The sequence below is a fragment of the Mauremys reevesii genome, linkage group 8 (assembly GCF_016161935.1).
Source record: "Mauremys reevesii isolate NIE-2019 linkage group 8, ASM1616193v1, whole genome shotgun sequence".
In the NCBI taxonomy this organism is placed as follows: Eukaryota; Metazoa; Chordata; order Testudines; family Geoemydidae; genus Mauremys; species Mauremys reevesii.
The window spans coordinates 33,665,434-33,687,620 of NC_052630.1; the positions used below are offsets into that span (position 1 = coordinate 33,665,434).

Below are 22,187 nucleotides of genomic sequence, written 5' to 3' on the forward strand. Positions count from 1 at the left end.
GCCTAGTTTAAAGCTCTCAATCACTTGTGCCAGCCTCCATCCTAGAAGTCTGTTTGCTGCCCTACTCAGGTGAAGTCCATCCCGAGAGAACAGTCCTCTGTCCATGAATGCCTCCCAGTGGCCATACATCCCAAAGCCCTCCTTATAGCACCACTGCCTGAGCCATCTGTTGTTCATCATAATCTTGTCAGACCTTTGTTGCCCTTCTCTAGGAACAGGCAGAATCCCACTGAAGATCACCTGAACCTCAAATTCCTTAAGCGTCTTCCCCAGCCTGGCATAGTCTCCCTTGATTCGTTCCAGCGAGAATCTAGCTGTCCTTCATGTGGGAACAAATGATACAATCAGTGGATTCTTTCCCACTCCCATTAGGATCCTCTTCAGCCTCAGGGCCACATCCTGTATCTTAGCACCTGGCAGATAGCACACCCTTCTGTTCTCTGGATCAGCTCTGGTTACAGGCCTGTCTATTCTTCTGAGTAAGGAGTCCCCAATCATGTAGACCTGCCTTTCCCTGGTGATGGTGTGATTCTCCGGTCTATCCCCTGTTCCCTCTGGCTGCAAGTCCTCTTGATTCCTATTCTCCCCTGTAATCCTCTGCAACCCATCCTGTATTCTCCTGGGACTGATATTTGGTGTTATCTCTATTGGTGTAGTCCCCTCTTCCTATAGGACTAGCTGCTCTTCTCTTCTTCCTTGCCCTCTCACTTTTAGTGACCACCTGCTGTGCCCCTTCTTCATTTTTCAACTCTGCAAACCTATTCCTGAGCTCTGTTTCTCCTTCACTAACCCATCTTTTCTTCTGCCTGGTTCTCTTAGTCACATGCTTCCACTGTCCTCACCAAGCAGTCTCCCCTCAGAGCTCTTTGGTCCTGCTTCCATCTGCAAGTCTGAGCTTTTCCCTTCAGCCTCCTCACATCTTTGCTCCATCACCTGCTTGAACCTCCTTCTAAACTTAACCAGAGTTTCCACCTGCATCTCGGATCTTTTCATCCATCAGCTCTATCAGGCGGCACTGCATGCAGACAAAACGGCTGCTACTCTGAAATCTCTCTTTTCAGGTACCCCCTCCAGGATCATGTACATACTGCAGCTTCCACATCCAGTCATCTTCATTGTGTCTTCCACTGCTTGGGTCACTACCACTACTGCTTCGGTATCTATCATAGCCTTCCCACCTAAGTCCTGGTAGTCCAGGAAACACAAACCAAAGCAAAACACCACAACCCACAGCAAAACAAATCCCTAATGAGCACCAAAACACTGCCAGAACACCACGCACTCCCTTCACTAGCCTGTCTGTTCCTCTGCCTGCCTCTTCTGGTCTTCCCACCAAAACTCCCCATGCAAACTCCCACTCAAACTCCCCTGTTTACAGCTCTGTTTGCTGGCTCCTGTGCTGCTACAGCTGTTTTAGGTTTGGAGTTTTTAAATAGATGTCCGTATTTGTTAAAAAGTACATGCAAAGAAATGCAGCTTGCACCTCAAATGGAAGGTAGTGGTTTGTGATGGTGCTTAGTTTCCTCGGGGTGTTGATTCCACTATCTGGGACTGGCCACCAAGAGTCCTGTGTCCTGCACAGATGAGCTTTATTGTAGAGAGTTCTGTTGTGCCAGAGAGCTGTGGTCGTTGACCAGTCGTCATCCTGGAGTTTAGGCAGTTGTTTACATGCCCTGGACCCAGGCCATGGAGCACCTTGAAGATAAGGACTAAGGCTTTGGCTACACTTGCATTTCAAAGCGCTGCCGCGGCAGCGCTTTGAAGCACTAAGTGTAGTCAAAGCGCCAGCGCTGGGAGAAAACTCTCCCAGCGCTGTCCATACTCCACCTCCCTGTGGGGAATAACGGACAGCGCTGGGGCTTTGACTACACTGGCGCTTTGTAGCGCCGCAATTTGCAGCGCTGCAGAGGGTGTGTTTTCACACCCTGCTGCAGCGCTGCAGATTTGTAAGTGTAGCCAAGCCCTGAGACTTGATTTGAAATTCTATTGGAAAACTGTGTAGAGAGCAGAGGATAGGGTATCACAAGCATACTGAACCAATGTTGCTGAGAATACACTGCAGTGTTTTGTACTGGTTGGAGTTTCGTGCACAGGTATATCACATTGCCGTACTCAGCTGAGCAATGAGGAAGATGTGAATAACCGAGGGCAGGTCATCATCCACCACGAGGGGACGGAGTCTCCTAGCGAATGGAGATGATAGCAGCATCTGCAAGTAACAATGTTTATGTGAGAGCTTAGAAAGTACTCTCTGATTTCTAGCTGACGCTAAACTATGGACTGAGTTAACCAATTGTGGACGTATACGTTCATCAAAAGAGACTGCAAACTCTTCAAAACTCTATCCACCGGTATCACTTCTGTTTTGCTCAGGTTCAGCTTCAGCTAGCTGCTGTTCATCCGTGAACTGATCTTGTCCAGTCATTGGGGTCTTCTTGGTAGCAGTGGTGTGTTCATATGTGGAAAAGGATAATTAGAGCTTTGCATGTTGCTGGTGCCTTGGGTTCATGTCATTTGATCTCTTCACTTAGTAGGTGCTGAATTGGACCAGAGAAAGAATTGATCTTTGTGGGACTCATGAGAGGGGTTTAGTGGTGGTGCAGTTTCCATCATCACTCATTTGGTGTGCCTCTCCAGGAAGGACTCAAACCATTTTAGCACATTATCCTGGATTCCTCTGAGATAACACTATCTCATGATCAGTGGTGGTAAATGCTGCAGTGAGGTCCAGGAGGATGAGAATGGATGTCTGCCCTCTATCAGTTGACAGGAGTTAGATCTGTGAGCCTCACTAAATAGTTTCATTTCCATTTCCTAGATTGAGTCTGGATTGTGCTAGGTCTAGAATGTAAGCTTCAGTAGGTGAGCTCATAATTGGCCCGTGTCTAGTTTCTCTGTGAGCTTGCTTAGGAATGGGGAGACTTCATGGTGCTTGGTGATTGGCCAGAACAGAGAGATCTCTGGTCAGTTTCTTCTAGCTGATTGGGCTCTTGCATGTTGAAAAAAGAGGGGAAGGGAAGCTTCCTTTTCAGAATGGTGTGCTGGCTCTGTTGCTCAGAAGTAGCACCAATTCATGACTTTCTCTCACGAGCCTAGGAATGGCAGGGTCAGATTCACAAGTTTTAGGCTTAAAGGAGTGTCCAGAACTACTTAATGAGTGAATGTACTGAAATCTGGGAATGCAGGTGGGCTGTTAGTTGGTGGGCATAGGTAGAGCAGATCCATGCTGAGAAGGCTTCCCGAATACGTGTGATCTCAGCAAAGTAGGAGGTTATTTCCTGCTTGTGGTGCTCAGATCTGATGCAGGTTCAGATGCTCGAGAATGAAGCAGTTTACCATCCTACGTAGCTCCTTGGGGCAGGTTTTGGTGGCTTCAGTGGAGGCCACTAGGAAGGTTCTCTTGGCCTGTGATAGTCTCTGCATAGGCTAGATCTGTGTGGGCAATGGGGAGGAACAGTGGACACTTGAGTCCAGTGTGTGCTGATTGCCAAGGTTAGCCATACAATGATGATGATTCTCCAGGTCCTCCGTTCCTTGTCCTGTGGGTGTAGTGCTGCTATCTTTTAGTAGGCTTTGGAATTTGTTGAAATAATGATTCTTCGTGGTTCAGTCAGGATCACTGGTCTTTCCTTTGATTCATTGATAATAGCCCAGGAGCTGGAAGGTCTCTGGTCCTGGCTTGTTAAGGAAATTTCCTCACTCCACGGCTGAGCTCACGTGGCAGTCGCACTCCACTGAAGGAAGAAAGAAATTCTTCCAGTATGGGGGAGGCTTATCCGTGTAAGGCACTGAGCTTTCACAGGAGCTGGACCTAGACTATGAAACTCATTCCCTGAAGAAATAATCGCCACAAGCCTGGTCATGTTCAGAGCTAAATGAAAAACTCTTCAACTTTGCTTTCCCTTAATAAATCCTACACATACAAACTCACTTTATAAATGAGTAAAGTTGTCTCCTACAGGCTTGGAAGAAAGGGTGGAGTTTTAATTTTAAATACTAAGGAGGTGATTGAATACCTAGGGCTCTAATTTCATTTGTTTCCCTGTTTTGCATTTCTGTCACCTGCCCAATTAACTTTCTCTTAAAGGCAATCAAGAACCTTTTAAAACTTTTTCTCCAGGCTTTTGAAGCCTGAAAACATTTTGCCTACCAATTTTTATCCCTTGTTTATAATGAAGCTTGAAATTACAATTGCTCTTGTTTTTGCACCAGCATAACCAAGTGTGCACAGCCCTAAGAATAGTATTTATTTTAGCTTTAGACCAGAGTCAGTGTATCTTTTGACTCGTTTTTTCTATATGCCTGGCACAATTTAAAAAAAAAAAAATCATGACCCTAAATGTTTAATAGGCTAGTAACAGTCTCTTGGCTTCAACACTTAAAATATAAACTCCCAAAGGTATCCAGTGTGGAACTTTGTCCCCTTGGCAGTTTATTGTATGATGTAAACTAAGTTATGTTAATGATGGTGTGTTGGGGATGGATTCTGTTAACATTTGTGAACAATGCAGGAACATTCTAATTGAAATGAATTTTGTTTCATTTTGGATTTTCAGGGTCCAGGCCCTCTTTTTTTCATTTTTTTTTCAGTGGGGGAAGGGAAACCTGCTCTGACGGTCCCTTTTGTTAAATTAGAAAAGATTGGGGGGAAATGGAGCCGGGGAGCTACAGAGTTAAAAGTAGCACTTTTTTTACTCTTGTAATTGACAAGAGTTAGTGTGTTCGTGCTTTCTCTGACTTCTTCCCCAGCCCATTCCAGTATAGGAATAATTCTTTCAAAATTTTAGTTTTTGACAGAAGCAGATTGTCACACATCTTGTAATATTTTGCACAGGTATAGCTACCATTATTGTAGGTTAAAACTCTTAAATTTTAGCTCCTCTAGTTTTTAATATACAGATAAATTCTATTAAATGCATTTCTGTCAACAAATATCATGGAAGTGGACATTTTCCCACTAAAGGTTTTGATTTCAATGAAACTGCATATTTTGATGGAAAACTTCCCATCAAATATTTTTCAGACAACTCTATTGATGATACATTTGGCTCCTACATTTTTACTAAAAATCCCCTCTTGTACCAACAAGTGCAGTAAGGGAAAAATCTAGCAATTAAGTTATTTTTGTTTTTGTTGTTAAGATTCCTCCCCCACTCCGAACTTTAGGGTACAGATGTGGGGACCTGCATAAACACTTCTAAGCTTAACTACCAGCTTAGATCTGGTTTTGCTGCCACCATCCAGATTCCTCAGTGTCTGGAACACCCTCTTTCCCCCCAGAAACCTTCCCCTCTCTGGGTAGCCTTGAGAGGCTTTTTCACCAAGTTCCTGGTGAAGACCAATCCAACCCCTTGGATCTTAACACAAGGAGAATTTAACCATCTCCCCTCCTTTCCCCCACCAATTCCTGGTGAGTCCAGATCCAATCCCCTTGGATCTTAAAACAAGGAAAAATCAGTCAGGTTCTTAAAAAGAAAGCTTTTAATTAAAGAAAGAAAGGTAAAAATCATCTCTGTAAAATTAGGATGGAAAATACTTTACAGGGTAATCAGATTCATATAGCCCAGAGGAACCCCCTCTAGCCTTAGGTTTAAAGTTACAGCAAACAGAGATAAAATCCTCTCAGCAAAAAGGAACATTTACAAGTTGAGAAAACAAAATTAAGACTAACACGCCTTGCCTGGCTGTTACTTACAAGTTTGAAATACGAGAAACTGGTTCAGAAAGATTTGGAGAGCCTGGGTTGATGTCTGGTCCCTCTTAGTCCCAAGAGCGAACAACCCCCAAAACAAAGAGCACAAACAAAAGACTCCCCCCCACCACCACCACCACCACCACCACCAAGATTTGAAAGTATCTTGTCCCCTTATTGGTCCTTTGTATCAGGTGTCAGCCAGGTTTCCTGAGCTTCTTAACTCTTTACAGGCAAAAGGATTTTGGTGTCTCTGGCCATGAGGGATTTTATAGTATTGTACACAGGAGGGCTGTTCCCTTCCCTTTATAGTTATGACAGTTGTTCTTTTTTTAAAGAAGCATAAACACATTCCAAATACTGAAAAAGGTATCTGCATCCTTTTCCTAAACCATCTGACTAGAGTTCTTCCTACAGTGTGGCTCTTTACGGAACCTGCTCTAAAAGTGACCTGCAAAGGGAGGAAAAATTAGGCGGGGGGAGGGGGAGTGTTACCTTTCCTGCTTTCTAATGAATGCCCAAAGTGTTTTCAGAAGTCCTAATACACATCTGAGACCTCAGTCTTCCAATAAAAACATGGAAGCAAGACTTGACATACCTGATATTTCTAAGGTAACAAATAATCAAGACTCCTTCATGCATTGGAAACAAGTGGAAAAGGACACAAACTTAATTCATTGTTCCTTATACAGTGACTCCTCACTTAACATCGTTTCACTTAATCGCATTTTTCAGGAACATAACTATAACGTTAAGTGAATCCAATTTCCCCATAAGAATTAATGTAAATGAGGGGGTTAGGTTCCAGGGAAATTTTTTTCACCAGACAAAAGACTATATATTGTGTGTACGTACACACACACACGTACGTACGTATAAGTTTTAAACAAACAATTTAATACTGTCAAGTATCAGAGGGGTAGCCGGGTTAGTCTGGAGCATTCTCAGAACTACGATACCCGCACGAGGAAATAAGGAAACAAATCAACAGAGCCAGATGTATACCCATTAGCCTTCTGCTGCAAGACAAGCCCAAGAAAGAAACCGACAGAACTCCACTGGCCATCACCTACAGTCCTCAGCTAAAACCTCTTCAACGCATCATCCGTGATCTACAACCCATCCTGGACAACCGTCCCTTGCTTTCACAGGCCTTCGGAGGTAGGCTAGTCCTCGCCCACAGACAACCTGCCAACCTTAAGCATATTCTTACCAGCAACCACACACCGCACCATAGTAACTCTAACTCGGGAACCAATCCGTGCAACAAACCTCGATGCGAGCTCTGCCCACATATTTACACCAGCGACACCATCACAGGACCTAACCAGATCAGCCACAACATCACCAGTTCATTCACTTGCATGTCCACCAGTGTAATATAAGCCATCATGTGCCAGCAATGCCCCTCTGCTATGTACATTGGCCAAGCTGGACAGTCCCTACATAAAAGGATAAATGGACACAAGTCAGATATTAGGAATGGCAATATACAAAAACCTGTAGGAGAACGCTTCAACCTCCTTGGACACACAATAGCAGATTTAAAGGTAGGCATCCTGCAGCAAAAAAACTTCAGGACCAGACTCCAAAGAGAAACTGCTGAACTTCAGTTCATGTGCAAATTTGACACCATCAGCTCAGGGTTAAACAAAGACTGTGAATGGCTAGCCAACTACAAAAGCAGTTTCTCCTCCCTAGGTTCGCACCTCAGCTGCTAGAAGAGGACCTTGTCCTTCCTGATTGAACTAACCTCATTATCTCTAGACTGATTGATTCTTGCCTGCATATTTATACCTGCCTCTGGAAATTTCCACCACATGCGTCTGACGAAGTGGGTATTCACTCATGAAAGCTGATGCTCCAATACTTCTGTTAGTCTATAAGGTGCCACAGGACAATTTAATACTGGTACACAGTGATGATGATTGTGAAGCTTGATTGAGGTGGAGGACTCAGAAGGTGGGATATTTCCAGGGAATGCCTTACTGCTAAATGATGAACTAGCAATTGGCTGAGCCCTCAAGGGTTAACTCTCACACTCTACTATACAAGGTAGCAGGAAAGGAGGGAGGGCGGGCAGACAGACAGACTGTGTGTGTGTGTGAGAGAGAGAGAGAGAGAGATTCACATTTCCCCTTTAAGTTTGAAGAGTGGGGTCAGAAGTGCCCTGCCTTGTTAATTAGATCAGCAAGCTCAGACCAGACAGCAGCTGCTTCTGTCTGGAAGCTCCCTCTGTCGTGTGTCCCCCCTGCTCTATGGAAGATGGGGTAAGCGGGGTGCAGGGGGTGGGGGGGACACCCTGATATTAGCCCCCCTCCTCTTCCCCCTCCCCCAGCAAGCAGGAGTCTTGGGGAGCAGCTCCAAGGCAGATGGCAGGAGCAGCACATGGCAGTGCAGGGAGGGACAGCTGCAATAGCTAACCTGCTGCACAGGGAACTTAGGGGAGTTGGGAGCTGATGGGGGCTGTCAGTCCACCGTGGTTCCAAGCCCCCACCAGCTAGCTCCACCGGGCTGCTCTTCCTGCAATCAGTGGACAAAGCAGGTGACTGCCAAACGACATTAGAAGGGAGCATTGCACAACTTTAAACGAGCATGTTCCCTAATTGATCAGCAACGAAACAACGTTAACCGGGATGACTTTGTGAGAAGTTACTGTACAGATCTCCTTTAAAGGCTGGTTGATGAGTCTTTTTAATATCAAATCAGTACTTGTAGAAAAGCTACATATCTAGGCTCAGATATTAAATGATTGAAATTTTCTTTGCATTGAAAAATCGCAAACTTCTAGCAACTATCCTTGATTTTCTTCAACTGTTTTTAATAACAACCCAAGATCATCTGGTTTCTGTTGTTGCAGTCTTGAAACCAATGGAAGCAGACTGTTCCTTGTACATCAGCTTCTACTTAGCTTTATGATGGAAATTCTGTTTTTAGCAATGAGAACAACTATCTTTAGAATGATGGACAGGAGTAGTGTTGAAGAGATCCTTACTTAGTAATGAGTTGACAAATTGATGATTATGCATATCTTTCCCTAAAAATGAATAGGTTTTAGTTTAAAAGAACTTTTCACTTAACTTCTCATACTCCAGTATCATTGTTAATGAATTTCAAGTTAAATGTAAAGATCTGAGACACGTTTGGAGTAGACAGCTTTCTAGAAAATTCCATCCAGCTTTTAGTTTCACTTTGTTACCAGTAGGTTAGTTCAGCATGTAGCAAAGAACTATGTGAAGTGTTTGTATTTGTGCATTTGTCACTTGCCACATCCAGACAGAATTGTCACTGGGAGGTAAACTAAAGCTCATTCATCCAAACGTTGGCGGCAACAGTAGTCAGCCTCAAGTCAGTCCTGCCTTTTAGGATATACAAGGCAGTTTCTTGGTGATGGTTACATACTCTACAAAACATTAGTGCTTTGACAGTGCATCAGAAAGGTTTTAAATTTGATCTGTCTGTACTACTAGGGGTATTTCTAAACTGAGCCACTTTTTCTCTGGTCTGAGTTCTCGGGGCATATTTTTCCCAGAATGTACAAGCTAACAATGTCATAGCGTTTGGTTACATTCATCATATCTCTCTTGTAACATCACATTTGTGACACTGGTAATTGTAGAGGTTTGACAGTATTGAGTTGTAAGAATTCAGTTCCTTTTTTTTTTTTTTTTTTTTGGCCCTTAAACACAAGTGTTCTTTTTAAATCTAATTTTTTAGCCTTCTTGTGGTGTCAGTTAACCATTGTGCCTCCTGTCTTTTGGAAAAGTGGGGTGAATTATTCAACTAAATCTTGTTGCACAGGACTTCTGTATTATTTCAGGTACCTTTTAAATCTATTTTGGAAATACATGTTGTTCTTTGAGTGCTTGCTCATGTCCCTTTCATATTAGGGCTGTGTACTTGCCACGTGCACCGGTGTCGGAAGTTTTTCCCTCAGCAGTATCCGTAGGGGACTGGCTCTGGTGCCCTCTGGAGTGGCGGCCACATGGCGTGGTATAAGGGGTGCTGCTGGCTCCCCCCACCTCAGTTCCTTCTTGCCACCAGTGACAAGTGGAATGTCTACTGCTTAGACTAGCATTGATTCCTTCTCTGTTCTTGCAAACTTTGAAATCCTGTAAAATAGTTGTACATAGTAGTTTTCTTATTTACCCTTAGTAGTAGTTCTTCAACTCTCCATTGGTCCTGGATGGGACCCAGTCGCAGCATGCCCATCAGCGATCCACATACCAGCTGCCTGAGGTGCTTAGGTGAAGGGCACATAAGTGATGAGCTGTATCTGCAAGTCCTTCAAACACAGGATGAAGAAGGAGCACGATATCCATCTAAGAGCACTCTTAAGAGTCGGCACTCACTCCAGCACCAGAGCAGTGGTCCAACTCTGCACCAAGCATTGTGGTCTCTGTGTGCAGTGCTCCCATGGTGCTGTCCACAAGCCAGCATCGGTCTCCCTCCACGGCTCCAGTCAAGAAGCTGAAAAAGACTGTGAGGGGAAGATCTCCTACCTCCCGCAAGGGAAAGGAGAGGGCAGGGGGTGAGCCAAGACCCATGTCGAAGAGCTCAACATCTCCCTCGGGAAGTCAGGCCCCAGCTCAAGTCGAGCGGTGCAGTCCATCCCATGCCTTGCCTGTGCCTCCAGATAGAGGTGCAGGCCCTGGCCAACTTCAGGTGCCATTGATGCCTGAAGCCCTTCAAGCAGCTCAGGACATCCTGACGCCCCCAGGGCCACCCTCACCGGCTCCTTCGGTACCCCAGTCTCTGGGAAAACACACGTTGGGACCGATGCATGTGTCCCTGCCTCAGTGGTACCAGGCCCCATCAAGAGGGACGTCCCACCAGCGTTCGCCTGCCTGCAGCTGTCCTGCCTCAGGATCGGAGAGGCAGGCTCAGCAGAGCCCTCTTCAGTCTCTGCACTGGGGGCACCGATCGAGGGACTCGAGGCGTACTTTGCTGGTAGATTGGCGCAGACCCTCTGAGGCATGCGCCACGAGCAAGAACTCCAGGACCAGCACAGACCATCTTTAATGGTCCAAGACTGATTGGGCACCAGAGACGGCCAATCACCGGGCCGTCATTGCCCATCTCCAAAAGGAAGGTTGCCCCACTCAGGCCGATCCTTCCAGCAGCCGGCTCATAGTAGCTCCCAGTCCCATTCGACATCCCGGTACAGGTCGAGAAGCATGAGGCGTGGATCGCCAGGTATCTGATGCAGATCCACTGAACCCTGTCGGTCCCCGAGAGCCCGACCAAGACGGGGCCCCCTCACCCAGTTCCTCAGGATGATGCCAAGGCACACCAGGAACTTTTGAAGAGGGTCACTTTTAAGCTGGGGCTTCAGGCAGAGGAATTGGGAGAGCCCGCGGACTCTGTTTGACGTCCTCTGCTCTTCAGCTCCTGCCAGGGTGGCTCTACCCCTTGATGAAGGGGTTTCTAAATGGGTCTCTGAAATTAAAGCCTTGACCTCAGAACCTCCATACACGGTCTTCTACAAAGATAAGGTTCAGTTGCTGCCCCACCCGTCCTTCCTGCCAAAGGTGGTCTCCATGTGAACCAGGATATCTTTCTCCCCGTGTTCTGTCCCAAACCGCTCAAGACCAGATGAGGAGAGGTGTCTTCATGCCCTGGATGTCCGGAGGACCTTGGCTTTCTACTGAGAACGTACCAAGCCTTTCCGAAAATTGACTCAACTCTTCATCACTATAGCGGATAGGCGGAAGGGTCACTCGGTGTCCTCGCAGAGCATCTCCAATTGGATTACCTCCGTGCATAAGGACCTGTTATGACCTGGCAGGGGTTCCGCCACCACTGATTGTCAGAGCCCACTCGACAGCGCAGTCATCTTTGGCAGCCTTCCTGTCTCACATCCCTATCCAGGACACCTGTAGAGCTGCAACATGGTCCTCTGGTCACACATTTACTGCTCATTATGCCATCACTCAGCAGGCCAGAGATGATGCTGGGTTCGGCAGAGCTGTGTTGCAATCTACACATTTGTGAACTCCTACCCACCTCCAGGGGTACTGCTTTGGAGTCACCTAATATGGAATGGACATGAGCAAGCACTCGAAGGAAAGACAGTTACCTTTTCTGTAACCGGTGTTCTTAGAGATGTGTTGCTCATGTCCGTTCCACGACCTACCCTCCTTCCCCACTGTCAGAGTTTCTGGCAAGAAGGAATTGAGGGTGGAAGGATCCATGCAGGGGCCACTCCAGAGGGAGCCAGAGCCTATGGATACTGCTGAGGGAAAAGCTTCTGGCACCGGTGCATGCAGCAAGCACACACACCTAATGTAGAATGGACATGAGTAACACCTCTCGAAGAACACCAGTTACAGAAAAGGGAGCTGTCTTGTATGTGCTTTACCAATTTGATTTGGTTTTAAAGGAGACTTAGTAATTAGCTGTATTTCTAGACTTATCTACTTTATCCTTTGACAAAGTTCCTCCTCTGCTTTGAGTTCTGCGCTTATTGGTGGATTTGCTCACCTCAGAGATTCACGGCAGCCCTCAGTTTGGCCACTTTTGCTAGCGGCTCAAATCTGCTGTTCAGTCAGCTAACCTCATCACTGGCCAGCATGGGGAAAGGGAGGAGAACAGTCCCTGCAGTCTCCTGACCCACCTAGTGGGACAGGTGATAGGTCAGGGACCTTCCCCTCTGGTGGGACTGACAGTCCAGGTCACCACCTCTGGTCTCAAATAGGGAGTTGAGGCAGATGGGGGGAACCCAGACCCACGCTCTACTCCGGGTTCCAGCACAGGGCCCTGTGGATTGCCACTGTCTACAGTGTCTCTTGTAACAGCTATGTGACAGCTACAACTCCCTGGGCTACTTCCCCATGGCCTCCTCCCAACTCCTTCTTTATCCTCACCACGGGACCTTCCTCCTGATGTTTGGTAATGCTTGTACTTCACAGTCCTCCAGCAGTACGCCTACTCACTCTCAGCTTCTTGTGCCTCTTGCTCCCAGCTCCTCACACGCGTGCCTCACTAACTAAGGTGAGGTCCTCTTTAAACCCAGGTGCCCTGATTAGCCAGCCTGTCCTAATTGATTCTAGCAGCTTCTTAATTGGCTCCAGGTGTCCTAAGTAGCCTGCCTGCCTACCTTAATTGGTTCCAGCAAGTTCCTACTTGTTCTGGAACTGCCGCTGTTACCTTACCCAGGGAAAAGGGACCTGCTTAATCTGGGACTAATATATCTGCCTTCTATCACTCTTCTGTAGCCATCTGGCCTGACCCTGTCACACCGTATATATTAATTTATCCTTGCACAATAGTTTTGAGGTATTCTTCTCCTGTTACAGATGGGGGACTAAGGCATAGAGACAGTGACTTGTCCAAGGTAACATAGGAACTTTGGCAGAACCACGAACAAAATCTAGTTCTTTGGAGAGTCACTCCATTGCCATAACTACAAGACTGTCCTTCCTCTCAACTGCTACATGCTTTTTGAGAATATCTGCCACAATACACCTAAGAAATATTGAGGAAGAATTTTAAATGCACATTATAATGCAGTTTCCTTTTTGATTAGCAGCTTAGTACATCATTTACAAAATTGAGGTTTTTGTCAACCATTGTGTAAATCATTTGAAACCATATACTTAGGTTACATGTTGCAATGAAATTTCATATATTCTCCTGTAGTTACTGGCAGTCCCGGCAGGATAGCTACCGAGGAAAGATTACCAGCATCAAGGAGCTAAGGGGAATAAATGAATATACAATACAAAATAAATTCCTTAAAATGTCACCCAACATCAGATTTTTAATTTGATTTCCTTTTTTGCATTCAAGGTGGATACACTGTTCTTAATTCAGCAAGTTGTGCTTGGAGAAGCCAGAGTCTCCCACATCTGGCTGTTGTATGCTGCTCTCTAAGCAGTTCTGTACAGCTTCCATTCAGTATTCACTCGTGTGTGTGGTGCTAGTGTGCCATGAGTTCTCTGGGGTCCTGAACACTACTGATAATCTGTTCATTTAATTAGGTACAGATTTAGAAGCTGAATCACGTTAAAATATAGCCCGTAGGCAATATTGCCAATCCAGTGAAAGTCCTAAAAATCATGGGATTAATTTAAAATTTTTCAATTGCATTGACCAGTGGTCACTAATTTCAGCATGTGCTAGGGATAATAGACTCCCTAGCAACTCTAGAAATTGACTGTGTAAAAATGACTCTTTACCTACATTTGCCAACTGTGAGTATTCAAAGTCACAGCCACCCATTTTAGTGACAAAAGTAGAAATTTTACTGTGTACTTTTTTACTATCATTAGCTTGCTACCAACACAGCTAACACTGAGTGATTCTGTTCCATCTTATGCATCAACAGAATTGTTTGTTCAGCAGTTGTCTTCTCTTCATTGGGTTTTGATCGGTATAATAGAATACGTAGGAGTGTAAATGGCCACCAGAATCTCTTTTGCTGGTGATATGCAAGATAGAAAAGAGCTCAGATTGATTCTCAGATTCTCAGTATGCAGGCATGATAGTTTAGGGAGAAAATCCTTATGTACAAAACTGAGCATAATTTGATATGGAGAGGAAAAACATTGAACCATACAAAGTCATTTTTCAGAGCAGAACTGCAGTTTAAGGGATTTTTCAGTGTGCTGTTTTCACACTCAGTGCAGCCCAATAAAAATGAGCTTTTGCTAAATCAGGAACTCTTTATGCCCCTTTGAGCCCATACAGTCCATAAAAACCGCTATCCCACCTGGCAGTCCACTGAAGATTTACTCTGTCACTCGTAGCTCAATTTTAAGATGTTAATTTTTTTCTATGAAAACTAATTAAACAAAAGCTATAAGGCTAGTGATATTCCTAAAAACTAATAGAGCCTAAACTGTAATATTGGAAAGAGCAACTCTATTATATTATCATTTCTCTTGTCCATTTATGCACTTGGATGAATAATAATCTGAGATTATTCCACCACCATTGTGTACTCAGCCATTTAGAGTTTGAAATGTACCACTGATCTGGAGAATGTTTGATCTTACATCATTCATAACTCAATTAGGAACTGAGGGTGTAGAGTGAGAAGTCTCTGCATCATGAATTTACTTTGAGCTGTGGTATTACTAATGGAAGTGGCAAGACTCTTCACTTTGGTTTACTGATATGTGATTAGTACTGTATCTGTTGTCACTGCCCCAGGAATGTTTTCTAGATGCAGTGAAGACTATGGTAAAGGAAGTGAATGAAAGGCATTGAAAAAAGTATAATATCTGACTGTAGCTTCATGTTAACTTTTATCTAAAATTTTATGTATGAATAGGTAGTATACTTCAATTAAATAAGATAACTATCCCCAAATTTTCTCTTAAAATGTGTTTGGTTAGATATCTGGTGCATTTGTTGGCTTTACTGAGCGTAACTTATCTCCTTTGAGATTGTCACTACTTTGGGCAGGTGCCTTTTGGCATTTCTATTAGGATGGTACACAATGTTCATCTTAGTTTGATTGTCTTTGTGTTATTTTTACATCTTTCTGGGCTCAAATGTAACTGTATTGGAGCTCAAAATAAGCTTGTCATTCACCCGTCAAATAAGGAACATAATTCAACTTTAGATTTTCCTCCCCCGAGAGCAGCTCCAATATGCAAATACCTTCAGTTGCTAAAAAAACAAAATAAAAATATTCTATGCCCTCCCCCACCCAAAAAGTGGTTGGAAACAAAAGGTCTTTGTTTCATGATGGGCCACTTAAAGAGAAACTGTCCGGTTTTAGGCTAAAAATTTGATCTACTGTTTTAGCATCTGGGGGAATAGTCGGTGCTCTTGAGCTCTGCCTGCACCAATAAATACTGTCTTGCATATATCCCATAACTTCTGTCAATGTTTTTCTCTGCATTGTGGTGGTGGGGGACGTTTCCCAGAATATTGTAGTTTTAAGGGAGGTCAAATTGTTAGCCTAAACTGAGATGCTTTTTATGCAATAATAGCTAATTAAGTTTCCATATACAGGAACTAAGGCACTTTCTGTGCAACAGTACTCTTTTTAAAAAGTAGATTAAGCTTCATGGTCCTCCTGCAGTTATGCACTATATGTGTATGTTGGATCTTCAGACATTTTGACTTTGTATGCTCCAGCATTTTCATGTGGTGATTGTTCAGGGAAGAGGGCTGAGGTACAGTAATAAGTACTATAACGCTTAACCCTCAGATGGTCAGCAATTTGTTTATCCCTACATTTTAAAAATAAAATAGATGGCTTGCAGTTTTTCCATTCTTATGTAGTTTATAAGTAGGAATGGGCATTTAGCTGTGACTTCAGGTATCACTAATGGTGCCCTTGTGGCAACCTCTCAATTGAGTAAATGGGAGCACTGATAACAGCCTTTCTTATTTGAATGACTATTTTATGATCTGCTGGCTTGTGACAAAACAGATGTCGCTGGTGACTCGAAAGCTGTATTAGATTGAGTTGTAAGAACTAGGAGAGCGTTTCTTGAAGGCTTCCTGATCACAGAACAAAGAGGTTGTAATTTTTGCATGTTACAACAGAAATAAAAACTGCTTTTCTAAAAAAAAATATTTTTTTTCCCCTCTCTTCAATATAGGTTGCCAACTTGGCCTGTTCCATCTCAAACAATGAAGAAGGTGTGAAACTAGTTCGCATGTCAGCAAGTCAACTTGAAAATCTCTGTCCTCAGGTAATTTGCAAGCTTGAGTATTTCATAGGTGTACATGGGAGGAGGGAATATCTAAAGCAGTGGAAGTGGACTGAGTATTGAAGGATGAACAACTGGGATAGGAACTTCCCTAAAAACATATGCCAGAAAAGTTGGCCTGTGATTTTAGGCTACCTGATTAGCTTACTACTACATTTACTAGTACATAATATGTGGCCCACTAGATTCGAACAGTTATGTCTAGACAAACTGCTAGACAGTAAATAGTGAAGATATGCAGTATATATGCATGCTCATGTTGCAAAAGAATGTGGTATGAAGAAAGTACCTTTCCATCTATCAAAATTAGTAGGTTTAAGATATGACCATAATATGAAATGCTAAATACTTTACATGTCCTTTGCTAAGTTGTTATAAAATGATTTTGTCCAAGTAGCAGAACGCATGAACTTGTTAAAAAAGATCTTTGATAGGGAGAAAAAAAGATAGATAAGCTTAAAACCAATCAAACTTTTGGTTAAGATCACATTTTTTTTTTATTCACAGTTCTTTATTGCAAACAGAAAAGCAATAAAGTGCTAGACTGTCCTATTTAATCATCTAAGTCTTGATGTCATAAATACTTCTGACAAGGTAGTAGGAGTGAATTGAAGACATTAGTGCTCATCAGTGCTTATGGTGGCTTAAAGGAAGGGCAGTGACAAATTCAGAGCTCTGAAGTACAGAAATAAGCCATTGCAAGAGGATAAGCATGAATAGGAAATATATATTTTTAAAATATAATGTCCTGTTCATCCACTGTCAAACTCCACCTTTTGTGACAAGGCGATCTGTCTCCTTTAGCTGCTTTGTGTTTTTATATAGGTTTCCCCTCTATCCTCCTTCCTTTAGGAATTCAGGTCACTGCTGCTCTGGGTTTCTTTGTTTTGTATGGGATGAGTGTGAGTGAATGGGATATGACTGATAGTAATATTTATTTTTTTTTGTATCATTCTTAGAAAACCAGCAACATTTAGTTAAATAAGCAAATACATGCACCTGAATGCCAAACACATAGTTACGTCTCAGAGAGACAGGCAACAGTGTTTCCTTCTCCCACCAGAAGGAATGTTGTGCCTTATGTGACTATATTAGCTGAGAGTAGAAGAAGAGAAGAAAATCAGATTTCATCCAACACTAAAATAACTTTGACCATTCTCACACATTTCCCTATTGGAGAATGTACATTATTATCTTGTACAGGGAAAATAAGATCGTGCAGTTCAGGAATGAAATGATTTTGGCAATTGTAGGAAGTTTGTCCAGCTCTGGTATATACCCACATTAAAAATGCAGGTACATGGATCAGTCTTTCTTTTAAATAAGTCTTAATCAACAAGATCATGTTTTTTGATAAACCTCCTAATTGCTAGGTATTGGTCCATCATCAAGTGCCCATGTTTCAGATGATGATTTTGAAAATCATCAGTTCTGTTTATTTGGTTATTTGTAAAAATGGGCATACTAAGTCAGACTCCTAGAACAGGCTCTAATTTTGTATCTCTAACTGATAATAGATACAACTAGACTAGGTATAGATGCTCTATAAAACTGGTTAAATTCATTTTACTTTATATGTAGACAGAGCTCTGCATATAATTCTTTTGAGCCTGATGCAATAAATAGGTAATGTCACTATTACAGGACTAGCTGCACTTCTGTCCCCTTACTTGTCTGAGTCTACCCGTCAGATGGCAGACCTCATGCCTTTTACCTGTCCCGGAGTTGAACTCTGCAGTTCTTCTTTGAGTGCTGTCCCTGTGGGTGCTCCACTCCAGATGATGGTGCGTCCCAGTGCTGTTAATCGGAGATCTTCAGTAGCAGTGCCTGGTCAGGACGCACACGCTCAGCTGCTGTCTCATGGCATCGTTAGGGTCTGTCTGAGCGCGCATGCATCCCGCACCCCCCCCCCCCTCAGTTCCTTCTCCGCTGTCCTTCAGCACTGCCCCGAGTCCCCTCTTCAGCCTCAGGATGGTTGAGAAGGAACTGGTGTGTGTGTGGGGGGGGGGGGGGGCGACGCGTGCGCTCAAACAGACCCTAAGACTAGACCCTGGGCAGCAGCAGCCTATGTATCAATTGTGTTTACCCAGCAGGTCTGACTGAATTCAGGAATCTTTGGGAATCTGACTAGTAAAGTACCATGATCAGACAGCATTCTTAAACCCAAAGTTACTGTCTGTTTTAAAGTCCTTTTTCTCTAAATGCTTTCTTCCTACTGTTTAAAATACAATCTAGGTACATGTCTATATTATCTATCTAATGGTTTACCATCCCATGATAGTAACCTAAGCAGGCCTAGCTACTTCAGAAACACCCACAGGTGCCTGCATTTCAACCTGGTTCTCTTGAACAACTATCCCCCTCCTTTGAGTTTCTTTTTAAAACCTGACCGTTTCTTTTGTTCTCCTATGTTCTGGGACCTTTGCCTGTACTAGCACTGTCTCTAGTCTTAACTCTCAAATGTTTGCATAAAGTGGCTTATCTTGAGCCATTCTTTACCTTCCTATTAGCCCCCTGTTAAACTACACCAATATATTCATACGGTAAACATCCAATAACCAGTTCAACATACAGTAGTCACAGGTCGAAAACTGCTTAAACAAGACAATTTTAATCTTGTTTGTAAAGGACAGGAGAAATGTATTATACAACTTACGTGTATTAGAAACATTGAGTTGATGTTACCTATAAGATAATAGAACATAAATGGGCACTTTTTTTTGGCCTTGAAATATCTTATCTGGAAGCCTAAACCACAAAATTGATGTTTCAACATGCGATTTCCCACCAATTACAAAGCAGTTGTCAAGAGATTAGTGATGGCCCTAGAGCGCGCACACTGCTATGCTGCATGTGCCATGATTAATTTCTTAATACCAGGCAAGGATGACCCAACTTGGGGATCCCTACAGAGTAATTGAGGAAGGTTGTTTTGAACTGTTTCGTTGTGCATGGTGCTGTTTTAGGGCCCTGGTAGCACCTCCCCTTGCTCTAACCAGGGCCGGCTCCAGACCCCAGCGCGCCAAGCGCGCGCTTGGGGCGGCGTCCCACGGGAGGGTGGCAGGCGGCTCCGGTGGACCTCCCACAGGCATGCCTGCGGAAGGTCCGCTGGTCCCGCGGCTCCGGTGGACCTCCCGCAGACGTGCCTGCGGAGGGGCAGCTGGTCCCGTGGCTTCGGTGGAGCATCCGCAGGCATGCCTGCGGGAGGTCCACCGGAGCCGTGGGACCAGCGGACCCTCTGCAGGAGGTCCACCAGAGCCGTGGGACCGGCGACCGCCAGAGCGCCCCCCACGGCGCACCACCCTGCTTGGGGCGGCGAAATTACTAGAGCCGCCCCTGGCTCTAACAGTAGCAAAATGTAGTCTTTTTGGATTACAGATCTTCTGTTTTAAACAAGAATAGACCTCACAATATTAGCATCCTCAAATACAGTGTTTTGGAATGTTAGAGTTTGGAACTTCAAGTTACCCTGCAAAGGTTGCAAACACCAATAGACTTAAAGGCAAGACTTATTCTTGGCAAGATATGCTTCTTACCTCAGAACTTTCAGACTGCTGGCTTAGCAAATAGATGCAGTGTGAGCTTAGACCTATAAATATCACTTTACAACATTATTTAAATAGTAAAACTAAGATCTAGTTTCTTTGGAAAAATTATGCCTCTGGGTTCAAAATAAGTCAGATCAGTCAGTGTTTACAAAACAATTTATAAAATGTCCTGCACCATAAAGGATGGGGAGGAGGGCGGGGGGGAATATCAATACCTCATTGATGATTGTTGTAGGAAAGAGTGAATCTTTAAAGGCAGTGGGTATGGCTGGAAGGCTGAAATCTAAGAGTGTACAGTAAGTTTAAGGTATTGGCTAACAACATTATCTTAGAATAGCTTGGCAATGTAGTGACCATTTTGAGCATAGGAAGTTCCTGTTTAAACAGCTGCTTCTTACAGAATTCCAACGGGATCCTGTCAGATCCATACAAACAATTGTTTAATCATAATAGCTTCATCTTAATTAGTTGAAACTTGTCAATCCCCTGTTACAGACTTGCCGTTCTAAAACAATGCAATAGAAATGAGGAAATACAAGTCACACAGTGCAGACGCCCCCCACCCCCTATAGTATTTGATTGACAAACGTGGGGAAAAATTGCATATGGATAAAGAATGGTCTGTCAGCTTAATACAGTGATCTCCAAACTGTGGCGCACGCCCCCCTAGAGGGGCATGAAGGAATGTCAGATGGGGCCCAGGCCAGGCCCCACAGGGGGCAGGGAAGGAGAGCCACCCAACCCCAGTCTGCCACAAGCCCCACTCAGCCCCCTACCACTGCCCTGCTTCTAGACCTGGTCCCAGCTCCACTCCTGGCCCCAGCAAGAGCCTCAGCTCCATTCCTGGCCTCAGCTCTCAGCCCCAATCATGGCTGTGCTCCCGACTGCCCTTTTCAGGGGTGGGTGATTGGTGTGGACAGATTCCATTACGGGGTGGGGGGATGGAAAAAGTTGGGGGACCACTGGCTTAATATATGGGCTCAGAGGCGCTCAGTCCTGCAGTTTGGCTACATTAAAAGCAAGAAGATAGTTCACTTAAAAGCTTCTTACAAACAGAAAAAGTTAAATTTGCTAAATCTGGACAAATTGGCAAAAATCAGGTCTTCCTAATGACTTTTCAGTCATAGATTTAGATTAACATGTTCCTTTCCAGTGCACGAGTCTCTAGTTAATCAGTTCCAAATTTAAAGCCAGTGGAGACCAGTTGCAATATTGATAACTCTTTATTGGTTCAGGAAAAAACATTAGGACAACCATATATTGGGTCAGCTGAATTCCCCTGCACTATATTTAGAGTATATTACGTCTTTGTAAACTACATTAAAACTTAGGTTAAGAGGTAGTTTATGTATAAAGAATGGAGCATTCCTAAGCACACCAAGGAGGTGGAAGACCTGGTGAACAGTGTGATCTTTCTTCCTGAAAAATTACCTTTTGAACTCATCTAAATTTGTTCTTCATAGTGTGAGGACGTGTATTAATGAAAGTCTTCTGCTAATGTGTTAACACAATTCTGACTTCTCAAGACCAGCATCACAAAACATCCATGTACTCTACTATGTTCAAACAAGCTTTTATATGTGTGTGAGATAGTGAAAATAAAGACAAGTTCATGACAGGTGTAAAGTTGGGGAAAGAACCAAAGCTTTAGTCACAGAAATTACATATTGCACTAAAAACCAAATGTATAATACATTCTTCATAAAGATGTTGGGAGAGGAAGCAGCACATTGTGGAATATTCTAAATACTCCTGTGCATAATCAGTGCTGGTTATAAAGTTATGTTTCTATCCATTTGCATCTGAAATGGATGAGACCAAAATGAACGTAAGAAAGGACAACTTGCTGCAAAAATGGGAATTCTTTAAATGTAGATGATCTGGGGTAAACGAATGGAAAGCTTTTCTTAATTTCCATTGTGTTTACATCTCAAACTTCAGGCCTCAGAACTGGTGTGCATTTTAAAGATACTTTTGGTTTAAAGGTTGTAAAATTACAATGTTAGTGAAGACTTTGAGGCAACAAGCAAATAATTTACACATTCTGTAGAACTAATCTCCAGGGCTTTGGGGAGAGGCAATAGGAGGGAACCTGGCAAGGGCTGAATCAGCAGAGTGCTGTATCTTGGAACTCCAGCACATACAAGTTTTTAAAACTTGGAGACTTTGAGGAACAGAGATATTTTGTAATGTCACTAACTCAACCCACACATTCTGGGATAAATGTTTTGTGCTTTCTCCAAGCCTTTAAATAGGTTGTAAACTTACTATTGG

General features: G+C 43.7%; 1 protein-coding gene across 1 annotated transcript in view; it reads left to right on the top strand.

Annotated features, from left to right (window-relative positions):
• CTNNA1 (catenin alpha 1) overlaps positions 1-22,187 on the top strand; it is a 209,240-nt gene that overhangs the window by 144,250 nt on the left and 42,803 nt on the right. The window contains exon 10 of the mRNA XM_039485027.1: positions 16,255-16,347. Within this exon, the coding sequence (XP_039340961.1) occupies positions 16,255-16,347 (93 nt within the window). The remainder of the gene's footprint in view (positions 1-16,254; positions 16,348-22,187) is intronic.